Source organism: Henckelia pumila, chromosome 3 (genome assembly GCF_033568475.1).
Source record: "Henckelia pumila isolate YLH828 chromosome 3, ASM3356847v2, whole genome shotgun sequence".
Taxonomy (NCBI): domain Eukaryota; kingdom Viridiplantae; phylum Streptophyta; class Magnoliopsida; order Lamiales; family Gesneriaceae; genus Henckelia; species Henckelia pumila.
Genome location: NC_133122.1, coordinates 201,927,529 through 201,948,216, shown reverse-complemented (window position 1 = coordinate 201,948,216; position 20,688 = coordinate 201,927,529). Strand labels below are relative to the sequence as shown.

At 30.5% G+C, this 20,688-nt stretch overlaps 1 protein-coding gene across 2 annotated transcripts; it reads left to right on the top strand.

The window, feature by feature from the left end:
• Positions 1 to 315: 315 nt before the first annotated feature.
• LOC140892285 (uncharacterized) lies at positions 316 to 4,807 on the top strand. Of its 2 annotated transcripts, none has more exons than XM_073301127.1 (11): positions 316 to 433; positions 1,383 to 1,537; positions 1,634 to 1,980; positions 2,205 to 2,288; positions 2,449 to 2,910; positions 3,200 to 3,335; positions 3,408 to 3,570; positions 3,697 to 3,825; positions 3,959 to 4,153; positions 4,274 to 4,396; positions 4,482 to 4,807. In XM_073301127.1, exons 3-11 carry the CDS (start codon positions 1,704 to 1,706, stop codon positions 4,596 to 4,598), a joined length of 1,686 nt encoding a protein of 561 aa, XP_073157228.1. In that variant the 5' UTR covers positions 316 to 433; positions 1,383 to 1,537; positions 1,634 to 1,703; the 3' UTR covers positions 4,599 to 4,807. The 2 variants fall into 2 exon arrangements, with proteins under 2 accessions (XP_073157228.1, XP_073157229.1); XM_073301128.1 differs by having other exon boundaries at positions 400 to 539.
• The last annotated feature ends 15,881 nt before the right edge of the window (positions 4,808 to 20,688 follow it).

The following is a 20,688-nucleotide window of genomic DNA, read 5'->3' as shown; positions in this document are numbered from 1 at the left end:
ATAGATATATATATTTTCTTTTAGTTATTTACTATCTCCCAAAATGCTATATCTGATCTTGCTGGCTCAATTATTATTAATCTAAACCGACTGATAATATACCAGCAAATAGCACCACGTCTCTAGCTATTCTGTTTTGGTCTTAATTTCTTTTGCAAAATTCATGGCTACCTGCAGCCATACAACCGAGAAAAGTGGCACGACGCTAAACTGAGCCAACTACGTTAATTTGATCATCTCCCACATCTCTTCCATCTTTTCCGCAATATATATACACATGGATACTTTTTTAGAGACAAAATCTTCTATGAAATAAGAAATTCATACTAAAGAAAGACTCCATTTTTATTCGAGAAGAGACACGGGGGAAAAGGTTTTGAATTGGAAATCGTTATTGCCCACATCTCCTTCTCCCCCAGAAGCTCTTTTTCAGGTCTGAATCTCACCAGACATGCAGATGCATGCATGACACAAACGTGTCTATAGCTTTGGCCGATGTTGTTAAATTTATCATCTTTCTTCCATCGTATTGAGACGAGGTGGTGGTGTTTGGTGGTTTGACATGAATTTTGCCTCTGCGGGACTTTTTTTTTTTTTTTTGATTAATTTGTTGTCTGTTGTGATGCTATTATGTTTATTTCTGTATTTTTTCCCCCATCCATTTTGGGGAGAATATGAATGAGCTTTGGAATTTTCGGCTGTTAATTTATTTGAGTGGTGGTGCGTGGAATTTTGTTGGGATTGTGATCTGGCAATTGAATTGTGAATTATCTTGAAAATTTCAATTTATTCGAGGATGATGATCTCAAGATTTTGTATGGTCTTTCTATCTCAAGTGTTGTTGAAAGCGACAATGATATTTGTTGTGTTTATTTGTATTGCATTGAACCGTGGCACATCCACACATTTGCTTCTTGTGAACGTTTTCTTTCACCAATTGCTCTTGTATTGCTTATTGCATGAATGTGATCCAGTTGAGTGGCCAATAGGGAAAGCAAAATTCATAGTTTATTTATTTATTTATGATAAAACGAAAGTTTCCAACCAAATTATTATGTTAAATTCACATCCTCTATCTACTGAATTCGTGGTCCGCCCCTGCTTGTATGTATCATCAGCTTCTTTTATATCATAACATATCTGATTAATTTGAAAGCGACGTTCCAAAATCAGATTGAGTTACTGATTTGAAACAGGCAATTTAAGTGGGGTACTGTATGAGAGAGATCATGAAGCCTTTGTATTCAGTTTAGTATTCCATTTGGTTTGCCACCAATATTTGTAATCTTTGTTACAAAGAGATGGGACATTGAGTTACTGATTTGAAATGTGTTTCTGTAATCAAATCTATTTTCTTAGTTTCTTTAATGGTTTCTCTGAAGGGGAGTCGAGAGTACAAGTTGGTAGGATTCATTACTTCCTGAAATGATTAGCAAAGGAGAGCCCACCAGAGAGAGCTAGGATATGCTTATTCTCATCCGAAAAGGCAAAATATAAGTTTACATCGAGAAAGGGCCAGGCAGGGATATTTGAAAAGGTTTCAAATTTTTTGTGTCTTTTTTTTTTTTTTTAATAAAATTATATATAGTTCCGTTCCACTGACTTAAATAAACCTGATTTTCTGGGCTTGCAGCTGCTTAGGAAGTACGGACATAATTATTGTCTTCTACACTGTTGTAGAGATACGAGGCTGATACACGGTTATGGGCGCTTGTGTATCCTCTCATCATGCTGTAGCAGTTACTCCGGTGAAAACTATTAAAGCAAGAAGGAAACGCCGTGGACGTGCTAAAAGGCATCGTCTGAATTCAGCTACGGATGGAAACTTGAAAAGGAAAAGCAATGCTGGCGCTAGAGTTTCAGATTTTGCTGTTAGCGAGTTTGTCCACACAACTACGACCTGCAGAAGATCTGAGGTCTCAAACTCCACATTCCACCTCACACAGTTGCAATGGCACCATAGCCAAATTGATGCTAATGGTATGCAAGTCCTAGAATCTTCTCAAACTCGGAATTTCTGTGAAGTTGAATGAGTTTAATGTTTGGAGCATAATTTTCTCTCGTTTTACAAGCTGCTGTGACAGATCCCACGCCATCATCTTGAGTGTACTGAGTAGTCTGTAGGAATCTTGACTGAACACTCAAACTTCTTTAACTACAAAATCCTGGCAAATTGAAATAATGCAAGATTTATGCTTTTATAGGTTATTGTCCCGAAGATAATTGGTTCGACACACTCAGCTTACTAGACTCTGACTCGGACGATGACTTTAGCAGTGTACATGGAGGTAAACAACATCAAACTTTGTTCTCTGTTAAGAAAAAAAGGATGATTTAACAAGCTGGCATGAATAACCAAATGTTTAATTTGTTACTAAATTTGATAGAATATATAATACGTTAATTTCATTTGTTAATTCCAACCATTATTTTTTTAATCTTGGGTAGATTTTATTCCTGGTGTCTGCAATGGACAAGTGCTTCAGTATGAAACTTCATCATGTTTTGTTGATGGTAAGCGCAACTCCAAAGAATACCACGAAAGATTCCTGAAAATAGACGTGAGCCAAGAGGGAGTGAAGGAGCCAAATGAGTATACGATTGTAAATACCTATGGAAAAGAACTTTTTGGTTTATTGAAGAGTGACGAGTCTGATATGAAAAAGAAGAAAGATTTGGATCGTGCCTATGCAAGTTTCAAGTTTGTGAAGGATGAGAAGAAAGACAACGAGGAGAAAAGTACAGAGTGCTTATTGAAGTCAGTCTTGCCAGGTTTAGCTCATTCTGTAAGTTTCAACGACATGATCCACCTCGACTCGAGCTGTGTCACCCAATCTCATAGAAGGAAATCAACTGTAATTAGGCTCTCTGTTACGAGGACATCTGTTGATGCAGTAGATAATGAATTTTGTAAGTATATTTCGTCCAAGTTTAAATTACTGATTAAGAAAATCTTGATTGGCGTTTCGAATCTACTGACATAATTAAGCTGTCCTTGGGTAGTTATTTTAGGATCATTTGTCTGTCAATACCCATCCCATGCATGTGCATACCTTAATGTATAATTTCAGCTGCGAGACTTCCTATGAGTTACGTTCTGCTCTTTTTAAATTAAAGTAGTTTCTGACAGTGTCAATATATAGCAAAACAGAATCATGTATGTTTCTTATTTAACTGCCGCGATTTTTTGTCAATCTAGGTGCATCAACAAAGTATTTGTATCGTCCAAGAGTGGCACTTATGATTCCATGTTGTAAAGAAGAAAAGCCGACATCTGGAACTTGGTCTGAGATTGAGCCTTCAACTTTTAAGCTACGTGGAGAAAACTACTTTAGGTATGTTGTTATGAACACGAAAGAATATGGAGCATCGACGCTGTTGCTTCCTTGACAATTTACTATTTGCAGGGAAAAGAAGAAATGCAATGCACCCAACATGAGTCCGTACGCTCCGATTGGTGTTGATTTATTTACGACTGCAAGAAAGATAGACCACATTGCGCAGCACCTTGATCTACCTTCTATAAAAGCAGACACGAAACTGCCTCCACTTCTGATTGTCAACATTCAGGTGATTTTGCGCGATATTCAAACAACTTAGGTTTTCATGGTGCGCCTAAAGGTAACATATATATTTTGAAAACAGAATATTTTTTGTAATCTGACATGGGCTTGGGTCGTTTCTTATTGGTGGCAGCTGCCCACTTATCCGGCACCAATGTTTCTTGGTGACGCCAATGGGGAGGGCTTGAGCCTTGTACTGTATTTTAAACTTTCGGAGAGTTTTGAGAAAGACATATCTCCAGAGTTTCAAGACATGATCAAGGTAAATATATATGGTTGCTAGCTAGGTATTCGGTACTTAGGTACGTAGCTAGTTTGAACAGTAGGCCACTGCAACTGCAAGATATACATTGTCTGGATCATTTCCATGTGAACATTTTGTTTATTGGGTGTAGAGATTGGTGGATGATGATATGGAAAAGGTTAGAGGATTCACGAAAGAGTCGATAGTCCCATTCAGGGAAAGGCTGAAAGTTATGGTTGGTGTGGTGAATCCAGAGGATCTGGTGTCGTGTTCCACTGAAAGAAAACTTCTGCATGCTTATAATGAGAAGCCTGTTCTTTCTCGCCCTCAACATAACTTTTATCAGGTGGAACATCTTCCCCCCTTGCCCTCCTATCCATGTACGTAAAACCAAGAAAATCTGTATTAAATATATATATATATATATATATATATATATATATATATATATCTCTGCATAATGTAGGGCCCCAACTACTTGGAGATCGATCTTGATATTCATCGCTTCAGCTACATAGCAAGAAAGGGACTTGATGCATTCCGTGAGCGTCTAAGAGATGGAATACTCGATCTCGGGCTAACAATTCAGGTTCGCTAGTTACATTTTCCTAACTCTGCATGTGTGTGTGGGGAAAATGGAACTAATTAAATTAATCTTTCAACAAATTAAACAGGCACAGAAGCCCGAAGAACTGCCAGAAAACGTTCTTTGCTGTGTGAGATTGAATAAGATTGATTTCGTTAACCATGGCCAAATACCCACAATTGTAAGGCTGGATGATGACTACTGATGCTACACTCCACACTCGGATTCATATACACGTGATGAAATTTATTTACCAACTTCTTTTTTTTTTTTTTTTTTTGAGGAATTAAATGCTTGGATATACCATGTTTCTGAGCCTAAATCGCCATCTTCTCGGAATGTAAATATTTCTTTGATTCTTGAATTCATCATATGTAATAAAAGTAATAACATTTATTTTTTAAAAATAAATGAATTATGACATTTATGATACAACGTTTATTATATATTCTTCTTCTATTCTATCTATCTTCCTCTTCTATCTCTATCTCTATCTCTTCTCTTCTATCTTTCTTCTTCTTCTCTGTGGCTGCGTTTACTTGGCTTGATAAACCTATGATGAGTTTATTAATTCAACTTTATCTCTTGTTTACTTACAAAAAGTTAATTTTCCACAATTAATCTAAATGTCCGTCATTCAACCCTCATTTCACGTGATATCTCATCCTTCATTTCTCAAGGTATAACTCATCTGATCTATATTTGTGGAAAAAAATCCACATAAAACCTAATCTACGTTCCCTTGATTTATAACTCTATCTTTGAATTTTGTTTATGGATATCAATAACATATTATGTTTATTTTTATTCCAAGGATATTCATTCTTATAGAAGTTTTAATTGTTAAATTAATTTTTTTATGCAATTTTAATTTTCAAAATTAATTACAACCTCACTGTATTTATGGCTAAAAATTTAGTTTTGTTTCTTGCATATCATAGTTTATCGTATTATGATGCATGTGGTAAATGTTTTGAATTGTATTTGATGTATCATATATCATTTTACTTTCTTCGTTCATGAGAGAAAGATTTTTTTTTCTTAAATTTATCAATTTTATGTAACTATGAAAAATACATATTTTTATACCCAATAATTTTGTTAAATGAAAATGTTTCACATGTGAATCAATAATAATTTAAAATATTCAATAATAATTCAATCCAAATTTTATGAATACAAAAGTAAACTTAAGATTATTTATCATTAATGGAGGGTAAAAATGTAATTCGTCCCTCAATCATTATTTCAATCTCAAAATTAATAACTCAAAGTAAACATGTTACTGTTTATCCATTATTATTTCACATCCTTTAAAGTCATTTTAATAGTCCTAGTATGATTTATCCATATGTAATCACATCCCACTAAGTAAACGCAGCCTATATATATAAATATATCACTTCCAATGGCTAATTTCCTTATATGTCTTCTACTATTTAGTTTAGCAAGTTATTTTTTTATATGGGTTCATTTGTAATTTGATTGTCTATCTTAACTATTGACTAATTATTAGGTTATAGATTATTTAGTTTAGAAAGTTATTTTTTTATATAGGTTAATTAGTAATTTCATTGTCTATTAAGACTAACTAATTATTAGGTTATGATCAACATTAATAGTTATGTATTGAATACATTGAATATATAAATATATATATTTTATATATAGATATACACTTCCAATTGTGAATTTTCTTATTTGTCCTCCACTGTTTAGTTTAGTAAGTTATTTTTTTACATGGGTTAATTTGTAATTTCATTGTCTATCTTAACTAATGAGTAACGACTAATTATTAAGTTATGGATTATTTAGTTTAGCAAATTATTTTTTTATATGATTTAATTTGTAATTTCATTGTCTATCTTAAATAATGACTAATTATTAGGTTATGGACATTAATAGTTATGTAATGAATACATTGATTGATGAATGAATATATAAATATATCACATCCAATTGTGAATTTCCTTATATGTCCTCCACTCTTTATTTTAAGAAGTTATTTTTTAGGTGGGTTAATTTGTAATTTCATTGTCTTTCTTAACTAATTATTAGGTTATGGCTTTACTATAATAATTTTTTCTCAAATTATTATTTATTAGTTTGTGTCATTTTATGTATTAGCTTAAATGGTTAATTAATATTTCCCGACTAACACATCCAATTCTCCGTACGAAAATTTAGTTAAAAATGAAAATTAAATATATCACATCCAATTGTGAATTTCCTTATATGTCCTCCACTCTTTATTTTAAGAAGTTATTTTTTAGGTGGGTTAATTTGTAATTTCATTGTCTTTCTTAACTAATTATTAGGTTATGGCTTTACTATAATAATTTTTTCTCAAATTATTATTTATTAGTTTGTGTCATTTTATGTATTAGCTTAAATGGTTAATTAATATTTCCCGACTAACACATCCAATTCTCCGTACGAAAATTTAGTTAAAAATGAAAATTATTTTATGCTTTTGAATCAAATGCATGAGATAATCTTTGATGCTATATATGCTGGTTTCCTTGGTTTAATAGTTTAAGGGCATGATTGGTACATTAAAATGAAATAAAGAATTAATGAAATCAACTATGGAATGAAATAAGAATGAGAATGGAATTACTTGTATTACATTCCAATGATTGGTATCGGAAAAAAATAAAAAAGAATGAAATGGAACTATATTTAATAATCAAATATTTTTAACCCAAAATAAAAAAATAATAGCTACTCAAATGTGTTATTATTATTATTATTATTATTATTATTATTATTATTATTATTATTATTATTATTATTATTATTATTATTATTATTATCATCTTATTATAAATATTATTAAATAATAAATTAATAATATTATAAAATTATTGATTTTAGTTTAATTTAACTTATATATTAATAATAAATTTTTTTTAATTATTTTTAATATAATAATAATATTTTTATAATAATAAAAATAAATAATTGTAATAATAAAAATAAATAATATAATAATTATTATTTTTATTAATATTAGTTATAATAATAAAAATAATATAATATATTTTTTAATAATAATAAATAAATAATAATTTTTTGATTATTATTTTATAAACAATAATGATGATAGATAAATAAATAAATAAATAAATAAATAAATAACTAAATCATAATATTAATAATGAACTATACGTGATAATAATTATTATATATAATAGTAAAATAATTATATAAGGTAGATTATTAGAAATAAACTAAATATAAATGAATTTTTTTTTTACAAAAATAAGAAAGGAGAATGAGAATGACCATTCCCATCCAAAGGGGAATAGCCATTCCCATGAGAATCGTCATTCACATTCCAATGTTCATACCAAACATATGTATGTGGAGTGATATTGTGGACCCCGTCTTGTAGTAAAATCTAGTACTTTCAAACTTACAGTAGCAGAAGCGTAATAAATCCTTAAATTTACACACATGATAACCAAAATACTGATACAATCACAAGCACTCGTGTCATCACAAACTTGCTAAACCCATATTTCACTGTCCACAACGTCGATCTTACTCGAGATCCTGAAATCCTGTATCTGGAATTTATAATAAATAGAAGAAAAATAGAGGTTAAGTCTTTAAGGACTTTGTGAGGAAAAAACTGGCTTTATATATTAATCACAAGTCAAACGATATCAATGCAGTATTTCAATATGAGATGTCATGAATTAGTAAGAACAGATCAGTATGGAGTATCTGTCAAGTTAAATGCAGTGACTGTTCAGAATTCTGAAGTGAATATCGTAGGCTAAAGAGGTGGCTCCCTCCAACATTCGGTTTATCACTTTTTCCCACGTATTCAAGTAGGATCCGTATAATCGATCATTTATGAGCCAATGTGAACTCACATTTCTGGACCGAAGTCACGTTGTTCATTGGACTAGAAATCTGGTACAGAGACCGTTGTCCGGACTCAATTCATTCAGGCTTTCAGACATTCAGTCATTCAATCATTCATTCAGTATTCGATCGGTAATCAGTCAGGAACCAATAGCAGTCTACAGATCAAATATGCAGTACAATATGATCAATAAAACGAGAAAAGCACGAGATGATGTGATATATGAATAAATTATAGTTTATAAAATTTACCGTAAATCCAGGCCAAATGCCAAATAATAATATTGAAATAAGCGGTAGTGCAAAACCTCACGAGAGGAAACCTCACCTCAATACTTATTATCCGAATCAGTCGATGAATGATAGTGCGAAAGGGAACTATGAAGTGAAATACCAACTTCACCAGATCTGAACATACGTGAACACTCTAAAAATTGCATGGCTAAAATCATAGAGCTTGAACCCAAATACTAATTGAATCAGCTAACTCATAAGATCGACGTGGAATCAAAGTTATGCAAGAAATTTTAGCAAAGAAAAACTCAGAGCAAGACTCGGAGCAAAATTTCAGCAAAGCAAGATTCTAGCAAGAATCACACATAAAATCAAGGAATAAACCGAACACGAGAAATCGCGAGCTAGAACAAAATGATAAGAATTGGGTCAATATCTAGCCAAATTTCTTGAGGTAGGAAGACACTTCCTTCAAGATTTCATCATACCTATCTTTCGAGTATTTTGGTGTGGTGGCGTCCATCTGTACAATCATGGACATCAATAGGTTAGACACCATAAATATTAAATTAAAGACATTATTCACAGTAGATAGTTAAGTAAATAAAAATGAAGAAATGAAGAAACTGTCTCACTTTGTTGCAGCAACAAATAATTTGTTTGACCCCAAAACTGAAGGCAAGCAATGCATGCTCGCGGGTCTTACCATCGTTTGAGATACCAGCTTCAAAACCACCAGTGGTGGAGTCAATGATGAGGACAGAGCAATCAGCCTGGGAAGTACCAATAAATTCTTGATAAAGTCAAGATGTCCAGGAGCATCAATAACAGTGCAGCAATATTTGGTGGTCTCAAACTTCCATAGTGCAATATCAATGGTGATTCCATGCTCACGTTCAGCCTTCAGCTTGTCAAGAACCCAATCATTTCTGGATTGTGAACCATTTATATCCCAAATCTTGGGAGATTAAAATGAGCTCTATTGCGAATCCGTTTGACATGTACGCCTTCATTTGGGCTTAAAAAAAGCAGAGAAATGACATAGAAGGGCTGGTGTGCAGAACAGTAGCATGCTACTTCACTGGAAAAATGAGGGATATGGACCTGGTTTGTTTTTAATTCAATAGATAGACCTCAAATAAAAATATATTATTTTCTCTCTCCTGCTTTTTCCATTCTTATTTTCTCTTTTTTTTTTTTTCCTTTTTCTTATTTCTTTTTTTTTTAGACCCAGCAGGCGATCGACCATGCTGCTGGTCGACCGCCTCGGTCGACCTGGTCGACCATGCTGGGTCGACCTGCTTGGTCGACCCAACTTGGGTCGACCGCTTGGGTCGACCAAGCCTGGGTCGACCAAGCCGGGGCCCAAATCATTGTATATATATTTTATTGTTTAATATTATTATTAAAAATATTGTTGGCTTAGTGGTCAGAATCTAGGAGGAGAGAGGAGAGCAGAGTTTGAATCCTGGAGAGGAGAGAGAGGAAGGGTGGATGTGAGTTGGATTTCATATAATTTATTTTTTTTTTCAAAAAAAAAAAAACCAAACTACCCTTAATGAGATACTTTGACTGAATTAAAAAGTCAAGAGTCCCTTTTATTGAATTGAAAACAAGACCATGCCTATATATTTAAATGGCCCCTACTTCACTAGAGAAAAAAAAAAAGACACTCCCACTCTACTGTCTCCAACCTTTTGAAACAATAAGAACAGATAGATCTTTTACCCAAATCTATAAGACCCCCAGGGGCGGATCCAGAATGTTGTATTAGGAGGGGCCGTGTCATATACACAATAATAAAAATAATTATTATATGTTTATAAATAAATTTCAATAATAAATACAATAAATAAAAAATAAATATCGTGATGTCTCGTATATTTAATTGATGCTTATGAAAATATGAAATGCGGAATAAATTTTTTTTTTTAAATGATGTGTTGTGTTCGTAGGTATAAAATATCACACATAAACTTAAGTTTAATCGACGAGTCAAAAATTAAATGAATCAAAACTTGTTTAAAATCTCGTTGAACAAAATGATACTAATGTATACAGGAGCATCTGAACTTCTTCGTACATATGCAACTCGAAATTATAAAATATACAATCTCAAAATAATAAAGTATTTAAAACACGATTCGATCCTAAAAATAACATGCTAAAACATTAATTCAAATAAGTATGCATAAAGTATTACAATGCATAAATTTTATAATATATATATATATATGATTTTGGAGACATAAGTGGATATGGGTTTTTTTTTTTGTGTAAGTCGGTGAGTACATTTTCATTCAGAAAAAATATTGCAACTTGCAAGCAAAATAAGATCATCAATCAAGAAGTCAATAAAAAAATAAAATTAATTATAATACAAAACAAAAAAGAATGTAAGATTAATATATAAAAGTCACATGACTAAATGAAAAATTATCAATCACGTAATAAGCCAATTTGATGTTATAAAAAGCCGAAAATTTATTATTCTTGATTTTAAAAAATAATAAAATTATTGACTACCAAAAACTTCAAAATCTCAAATTTTAAAATCACTTTAAACGTATTAAAAATAGAACAAAGTAATTTACATTGAAGAAAATTAAAATAAAAACTTTAAAAAATTTTAAAAAAAGTTCAGGAGATTTTTACAATAAAAATATTTTAATTTTTCAAAAAACAAAAAAAATTATAATAGGGTTTTAAATAAAATATTAATTTTACAAATAAAAATGATAAAATAATTTTAAATAAAATGAGTAATACAAATCAAAATGATAAAATAATTTTAAATAAAATGAGTAAAAATAGTAATAAAAGAATAATAATAAAAGAAGGTTGGAATCAAGGGGGGTCGCAGAGAATCGAACGCGAATCGCTTTTAAAGACTTTGAATGGCAGAACCAATAGACCGAAAAAATTACTGATGACTTCAGGGGGCCAAAAATAAATATATCTAAAACCAAAAAATTATACTATATACATACTACTAAATTTTTCAAAACTTTTCGGGGGGCCGTGGCCCTCCTTCGCCCTACCGTAAATCCGCCCCTGAGGACCCCATGAGATAAACAAAACAGAAGCATTATTAATCTAACCCATGATATTAACAAAACAGAAGCATTATTTCAAGGGTTAATTGTCAATCACTCCCTAAAACACTTTATAACTTATTTATAAATCCCTACATAAATAAAACTTACTTTCAACTCCCTGGAGAGAGAAACTTTTGTTTCTAAATACCAATTTTACCTTTATCTCTTAAAAAAAAAAGAGAGAATGGATAATAAAAACAAAACTAATCCAAATAGTATATATATATAAAAATTCAAATTAAAATCAAAGAACATAAACCATATCATATACATGCTTATGTTGATACATGAGCAAGTATGTGTTTAGGAAGCAAGCATATACTTCCAAATCATTATTGGAAGAAATATGATAAAGGATTAAAAGTTCGAATAGGAGATGGATCAATAATCATGCTTAATACAGTAGCAGAAAAATTAAAAATAGAAATAGAAGAAACAAAATTTGTAATACCCATTATATATCAAATAGAATCAGGAATGGACATTATAATAGAAAATAACTTTTTAAGAGAATATCTTCCCTTTACACAATTTGAAGATCACATAACTTTAAACAAAGGATCATCAATGATTTACATTCCCAAAATACGAACAGCATTTCGCGTAGGAAATGAAGGATTTACAAATAATTTTCATAAACGAAATACAAATCCAATAGAACTAAAAATAGAAAATATTTTAACGATTAATCCTGAAAAAGAAATCATGAGGAAATTTCATGATATATGTTCTGAAAATCCTCAGGACAAAATTAAGAAAAGAAAACAATTCATTGCTTCAATAAAACTCAAAGACCCTAATATCACAATCCGTGAAGCACCAAGAAGATGTAACATGGATGATGTAAAAATATTTGAAAAAGAAGTTCAAGAATTATTAAAACTTAAGATAATCATCCCTAGTAAAAGTCCACACTCTTCACCAGCCTTTTATGTCAGTAAGAAAGATACTGATAAGAAAAGAATGGTAATTGATTATCGAAAGATGAATAAAGCAACAATTATGGATGGATATTATATCCCAAATAAGAATGATTTACTATCTTATATAGGAGAAATGAAATATTTTTCCAGTTTAGATTGTAAATCAGGATTCTGGCAAATTCAACTAGAACCACAAACACAATTACTTACAACATTCAGTTGTTCAAAAGAACAGTATCAATGGACTGTATTACCTTTCGGACTTAAACAAGCACCAGGTATCTTTCAAAGATATATGGATGAATCTTTTAAATCATATATAGATTTTTGTTGTGTTTATATAGATGACATATTAATTTATTCAAAAACACTAGATCAACATTATAAAGATCTCATGACAGTTTTAGATATTTGTCATAAAGATGGAATTATACTTTCTGAAAAGAAAGCACAATTATTCAAAACAAAAATAAATTATTTAGGATTACCAATAGAAGATGGAAAACATTGTTTACAACCGCATATACTTAAGAAAATTCATGATTTTCCTAGTGAAATCAATTATAAAGATCAATTAAGAAGATTTTTAGGATTATTAACTTATTCTGGAAATTACATTAAGAAACTTGCAGAAATCAGAAAACCTCTTCAGGTAAAACTTAAACAGGACTATAAGTGGAAATGGTCGAAAGAAGATACTAATAACATAGACACTATTAAAAAAAAAAATTAGTAATCTTCCTGAATTATATTTTCCTTCAAATAAAGATATAATAATAATTGAAACAGACGCTTCAGATGAATACTGGGGAGCATGTTTAAAAGCTTATACTGGAGAAAGAAATTTAGAAGAACTTACTAAAACAGCTACTAGAAATAATGAAGAATTATGCAACTATACATCAGGAACTTTTTAAGGTGCACAATTAAATTATCATTCGAATGAAAAAGAATTATTAGCTTTAATATTCACAATTAGAACTTATGAAATTTATCTTATTTCTAAACCGTTTTTAGTAAGAACAGATAATATGAATTTAACATATTTCCAGGCAAGGAAAATATCAAGAAATGCAGGGAGAAATGCAACAAGGCTAATTAGATGGCAATTGGAATTGAACCATTATCAGTTCGAGATCCAACATGTCAAAGGAACGGATAATTCATTACCCGACGCATTAACCAGAGAACTTCATCAAACTATATTATCCGTAGTAACGGAATAACAAAGGAGATCCTAAGTGATCCAGAAAATGACTGTGAGTCATCCGAACATGCCTCAGAAAGCATGAGGAATATAAATTGATGAAATGAGATTTATATTCAGAAACATGAATTATTTTATGACTTTCAGTCATCCGAACATGCGTCAGAAAGCATGGGGAATATAAATTAATGAAATGAGATTTAAATTCAGAAACATAAATTACTCTTTGAGTAAAATAATCAATTTAAGATTGATTCAATTCTTGCAAAAGAATTTATAAATGCAATGATACGCATAATAAAACTATCCGAATTACTCACGAAAAGAGTTATTTTACTAACCATTATATATATAAATATGTTTTCTTGTGCAGAGTATAATCAAGATGGAGCAACTAAGTCAATTAAAAGAACAATTGATTGAATTGCAGGAAGAAATTCAAATTCTTCAACTAAAAGAAATGAATTTGAGTAGAAAAATTCAAAGGACAGAAGAAAAGATGATAACTTCATCATCATCATCCTCACCAAGAACACCAATCAAAATGGCAACTCCATTTGACAAAATAATGGAGATAAAAGAGAAACAGTCAGTGGTCACAACCAACACTGACAAAGAAAAAGAAAAGAAAAAAGAACCGGTGGACACAGCCAACACCGAGAAAAATAAAAAAGAAGAAAGGATGTTTAAAAGTGCCCTTGAAAAGAAAGAAAGAAAGATGGTCAATCTACGACCACAAAAACCAATTTTTGAAAAAACAAATTTTTCAGAAAAACTCAAGACTGAATTCTTTGAAACACTAAACTATTTGAGAATAGCCAAACCATCTGCAGAATCTTGGCTACAAACTTGTGACACACAGAGCATATCAAGAGCAAGAACACTGCAAAGTGCTCCAGCGCATGAAGTCGCAAGATTCTTTTCAAATGGATTATTAAGTGGATTGGAAGTCAGTCCCAACAATCAAGAAATAGAACTATTTCCATATCAGTTGAGAAATAGTATCATCCAGTTCAAGAAAGCAGTCTTTAAGGACGATCCAGTATTAACATTGAGTATTCACTCAACCCTTCCAGATTGGGATGATAACAAATTCTATCAACCAATGGTATATATTCAATGTCGAAAACAAAAAGACAAGTTCTTATTCGAAGAATCAAATGAAGAGAAACCAGTAATGGATATCTCAATACTTCCTGAGATAAGAATAAAGACATTGATTGATATGATCTCAAAGACAGGAAAGATTGATGGAAACTCAAAGGTTAAAATAAATTTTGCAACCAGTAAAATTTTATTAACCACTGGACACAAAGAGACAATCCAAAAGAAAGAACAAGCCATGTTAGCTCAATTCGAAGCTCCAATATATGAAGCAAGAGTTGACATGACCCGAGAAACTCAACAAATGTTATGTCAAAGACTAAGAACAATGATTTCCACTCACAAATGTGGACATTTCCAACCCATTCAGACAGAAGAAGCAGATGTCAAAAAGGACAAACCAGCTGTCAAAGAAGACAAACCAATAAAGAAATGGTCCGAATGCACCAGTGATTCAGAGAGTGACACAATGTAAAAATAAATGTAATCGTGGACCACACCACATGTTAAAGGCATCCACTCAGATGTAAAATGAGCTGTTTCCATTATGTAGTGTCGGGTGGTCCCCCTCTTTTTTTATTTTTAATTATGTATGCGTTTCTCCACGCCTATAAAAGGAGATGTTTTGTGCTGTAAAAGGAGAAGTGAAGTTTGAGTACTCTCTCTTCTTAAAGTTTCTTACAATCTGGTTCATACAGGACGTATGAAAACTATCAGAAACTAAGAAACATAAAATCAGAAACAAAATAAGCCTTATGGCTAATAACTAAACAAGCAGGGCGTAAGGAGGATAAGGTTGGAAACCAATCATTGAATATTCATGGTTAAGAGTAAACCTGGAGATCCATAGAGTAAGTACCAGTTGATCAAGTGATCGTTAAGGGAAAGCAAGGATTTGGCCTCTGCTCAAAACCAAGATTCATTCAAACAAGGTAACCTTCCTAAACCTCCTGCAGCCCTTAATTCAAAGAAATAGTCAAAATACATTAATCATGTCATCATCCTTTATAAGAAATGGAAGATTAATAATTAAAAACTGGTTCGAAATAGAAGATGATCATGAATATGATACATTTCGTGAATATCGTTTAAATACTTCTGATTTAACCATATTTGAATCAATTTATCAACTAAAATTTGTATTAATAATCCATGAATGGAACCAAACTAATATGAAAACATTTATCTGTTATAAATGAATCAGATCTGTAAATCCATGAATCAGATCTGTAAATCCATGAATAAGAAAATTCATAAGAATTTGAAGAATTCCGCAACCTGGTATCAGAGCTTAAATAAAGCAGATTATTAATGTCTGGATTAACTTTAGATATTGAGATTAAAAATTTATTTGATAAAATAATCTTACTAAAAGATTTACGTCAAATAGATCAATTATGAAATAAAATAAAAGATCTCCAAACCTTTTATTTCAAAAATCATAAAAAAGAACATTTTTCAAGCAACTGAAAAATGATAATTCAAATTTCTGAAAATGATGAAATTGAAGACATAACAATATGTTATGAATAAGAAAAAACTTTGTTATCGAAATCCGATCAACAAAAACAAAATAATAAAAGTAACAATTTTTACTAAATGGAAAATGTATGAAAATACAAAAATGAATATCTTTAATTTATATTCTCAAAATATAAATTTTTATATAGAAAATTGTGAAAACAATTTGAAACATCTTAAAAATTGTCAATCTTCAATTGATAGTTTCGAAGATTTTCAGAATTTATTAGAATAGATAGATTCAACAAAAAGGCTTTTAATAGCCTTAAGAAAATTAAAAAGTTCTATCATCTGTTAAAATGACAGAAGTAACAATTCCAAATCAAAACAACCTGGTCGATGAATCTGAAGAATCTGAAGAAAACCAAGAGTATAATTTGAATATTATATTCAATCAAAGTAAATTTGCTGAAATACAAAAAACAGGGTTTTCTAATTCAAAAACAAATCTAATAGACCAACCAGGAATACTAAGTAAGATTTTAAATTTTATTAATCCCAGAAAAAATTTAATTTATTATTCGATTCGTACAAAAGAACGATCTTGTAAAATAAAATAACGAATCAAGGTCTAATACTCTGAAGTTATTAACAACTCAAGATATTAATACCATCATGGCAAAAGCCAGTGAAAAAGAATGATCTGAACTGAAATATGTTCATATCGGAGGAATTGAAATAATAATATCAGCTCACTACCGAGAAGGAATAGATACACCAATTGAAATAACAGTTCGTGACAAAAGAATACGTAATTTCGAGGATTCTATCCTTGGAAAAATTGAAGAAAATTTATGTTACAAAAAGATGAAATTTTGTATTTATCCACAATACAATATATCTCTTTTTGATAAAAACATAAATGACGTTTTAACATTAGATTATTACTTTTATAGAAATAATCTTATGTTAACAGGAAACCATCCGATTAATATAAACTATGTTGTCGGTTTAGCAATAAGTATAATTCTCAAACAGGAATAATTTCAACAAAACCAACTATTTCTGTTGAAAGAATGTTTGAAAATATTACAAGAATTGAACATCCTCGAAAAGCATTTATTGAAAAAATAAATCCCTATAAAAGATGAAGTTCAGATGACCTTCAAATCACAAAACAGTCTGTACCAAGAAGATCATTATCATTTGCTAGAAATGATGAAGATATTCTTGATAAGATTGGAACCATGAATCAAAATATTCTTAAAATTAAAAAAGCTATTGTTAATGAGTCAACCTCATCGCAATGACGTCCTTAATAAAATTAGAAAAAGATCTAGGAGATTTAGAAAATAATATTAATAAGATCAATCTATCAATACAAGAATTAGAGAAGAATTTCAAAGAATATATTGATTTAGCAACGATTAGATTAATAATTGAACAAGAAAGACATAGTAATGAAATATTAAACTATCTTAAGGAAGTTCTTCCAATAGATAAAGGAAAAAGAAAAATGGAAGAAGAACCACCATTCAAAATTGAATCATGGTATAGAAATCCTCTTAGTTATGACAAACATAAGTATGGAGATGTTTAGTGAAACTGACTCATCTGATTTTGAACAAATAGGAGTAAATACAGAAGAATTATATCATTCACATCAGGACTCAGAACGATACAGAGATATGAATATTTCAGAATCTGAAGATGATTCTAGACCACGATTAAATCTACGAACGAATGTAGAAGGTAGTGGTGGAAGAGATGATGAAGAATTTAAATATAACAGAAACCAATACTCTGGATCTTATAAAGATGTTAGAGATATTCTTAGAGAATAAAAAAACATCAGGATTTGTGAAACAGAATATCTTAGATTTAGGTTGTTCAACAGCCAAAGAAAGAAAATCAAAGATAGATCATTGGGCAAATGAACTATCAGTACTAATTCAATTAACACCATTATTAGACAAAAGTGAGAATATTCAAGTTTTAACTCATGGGATGATAAAAATGACACTGGTAGGAGCAGTAAGAACTTGGGCTGAAAACCTAGTAATTACTAATCTACCACAAGGAATGACAGGACATCGATATTTCGAACTATTTGTTGATGCCTTGTACCAAGAATTTTTAGGAGTTTCTAATAATGATGCTAATTTGGTAGCTAAGAATATAGAACGAAATAGAGCAATCTTTATATTAGATAATATTAAATTATGCAATTTATGTTACTTAGAAGAATTTATTTGTGATTATGAAACAAACTATTATCAATTAATAGATGCTGATAAAAAGGAACATTATAAACTAAGTATCTTTAATAAGATACCTAATATACCTATACACAGTAAAGATGAATTCTTAACTAGTCCTTATGCTAAAACTTTAGGAGGAGCTATTAAATTCATCAAAGACATAATAACAAAGAAATGTCATGAAGTAACACTAAATAAAAGAATCTCTAAATCCTACAAACAAAACAATAAACTTTGTTGTGATAAAATAGAATTCACAATAAAAAAATACGGTTGCAAAACAAACATGTCACACAAATATTTAAAACGACAGAAACAGAATAAATTTAATAAACCTTATAAATCTTTTAATAAAAAATTTATTCCCTATAAGAAAAAGAAATTTAAAAAGAATTTCTTCAGAAAACGTTATAAAAGAAAATTTTATAAAAAGTTTGATAACAAAAAACCACATTGCCCAAAGGGTAAAGGAAAGAATTGCACATGTTGATTGTGCAACGAAGAAGGACATTATGCGAATGAATGTCCAAAACAAAACGAAAAGAAAAATAAAATTAAACTTCTTGAAGAAATATATACTATTGGATTCTATCCCGTAGAAACAATTGAATTTTCATCCGACGATGAAAATATTTATTATCTTGATGAATCAAGTAAATCAGATTTTGAATCCGATTCCACATTTGATAATTCAAGAAATAATGATGATTAAAATAACGACAAGGGCATTTTCGAAAAGACAAATATAGGGAGTAAATTGAAAGTTATGTTTGATTTAGGGAGTTATCTACAAGTTGCCCTTATTTCAACCCTGCGTGAATAACTCGAAGGAATAAAATCCTCAATAACGACAGCCTGTTAAAATTCAACCAAACAAAATGTAAGTTCGAGAATAGAGATGAAATCGAGCTTACAATGACAAAACTCAAAGCTAAAATAGGTTGGAACGTAAAAACAACTATCCTCGCCGGATCGTGACTAAAATGAGCCTTAGATTTTGAATTCAAGCTAAAACATCAAGAATCGACCTGAAATCGACGTTGAAACTCACCGGAGAAGAAGCGAACAAAATCAGGTAGCGGCAGCACTTCGGTCGCACGGAAAGAGGCTCAAGTCGGTCGATATTTGGCTCAAAACGAAGATTCTTTTGTGGGGAACAAAACCTATAAACTGATTTTTGGATTCAGGTGAGAAAGTATAGCGATTCGGCGGAGAATGGAACGGAAGAAGATTTACCCTAGCAAACGAACCTGTATTGAGTTGAGGCCCAGGTGAAGAATCCACCCGATTTGCCAATAGTAAGATCCGATTGCTGGGATGGATATTTGTATTTGAAATGGGCTAGATCCATTAGACGGTCTCAGCGGAGAGTCACTCTATTTGCCATTAGATTTACGGTTAAATAAGGCGGTGACTGCAAGTTCCACCTTCCACGTCATTAAGAAAATGCACAAGATATTCAACCCAATCCTGTAAATCTCTATGGGTGTGGGTGGTTGGATTGAATAATTTCAAATCCATGAATTTCAAATATATTGAAATGTATTTTTATTGTTTAGAGAAGTAATACCATTAACTTCAAATCCACTCTTTTTCATGTTTATATAATATTTCATGTTAATTAGAATGAATTTCAAGTTCAACCAATAATTGTGTCATTTAAAATCCATAATATTTGATATAAATAATGTGTAAATAAGTAGTGTGAATTTAAAATTTGATTTATTATTTTATTGTTAACCATAAAATACAATAAAAAATCAAAGGATTTGAAATATATTCAAATTTATTTTTATTGTTTAGGGAAGTAATCTCATAAACTTTAAATCTACTCTTTTTATGTTTATATAATATTTTATTTTATTATGATAAATTAATTTCAAGTCCACCGAACACTGATATCATTTGAAATACATTATACTCTATATAACTAATATATACATAAATAATTTATGGATTTATGATTTGATCTATTGTTTCATTGTTAACCATAATAAAATCGAAATCCATGAATTTGAAATTCTTTAATCCAAGCGCAATCTTAAAACTATGAATAGAAAGACAAAATTTTTGAAATATGTATCGGTAATTTTTCCCTCCATTTATATGTAAATGAACATAAATCAGATCA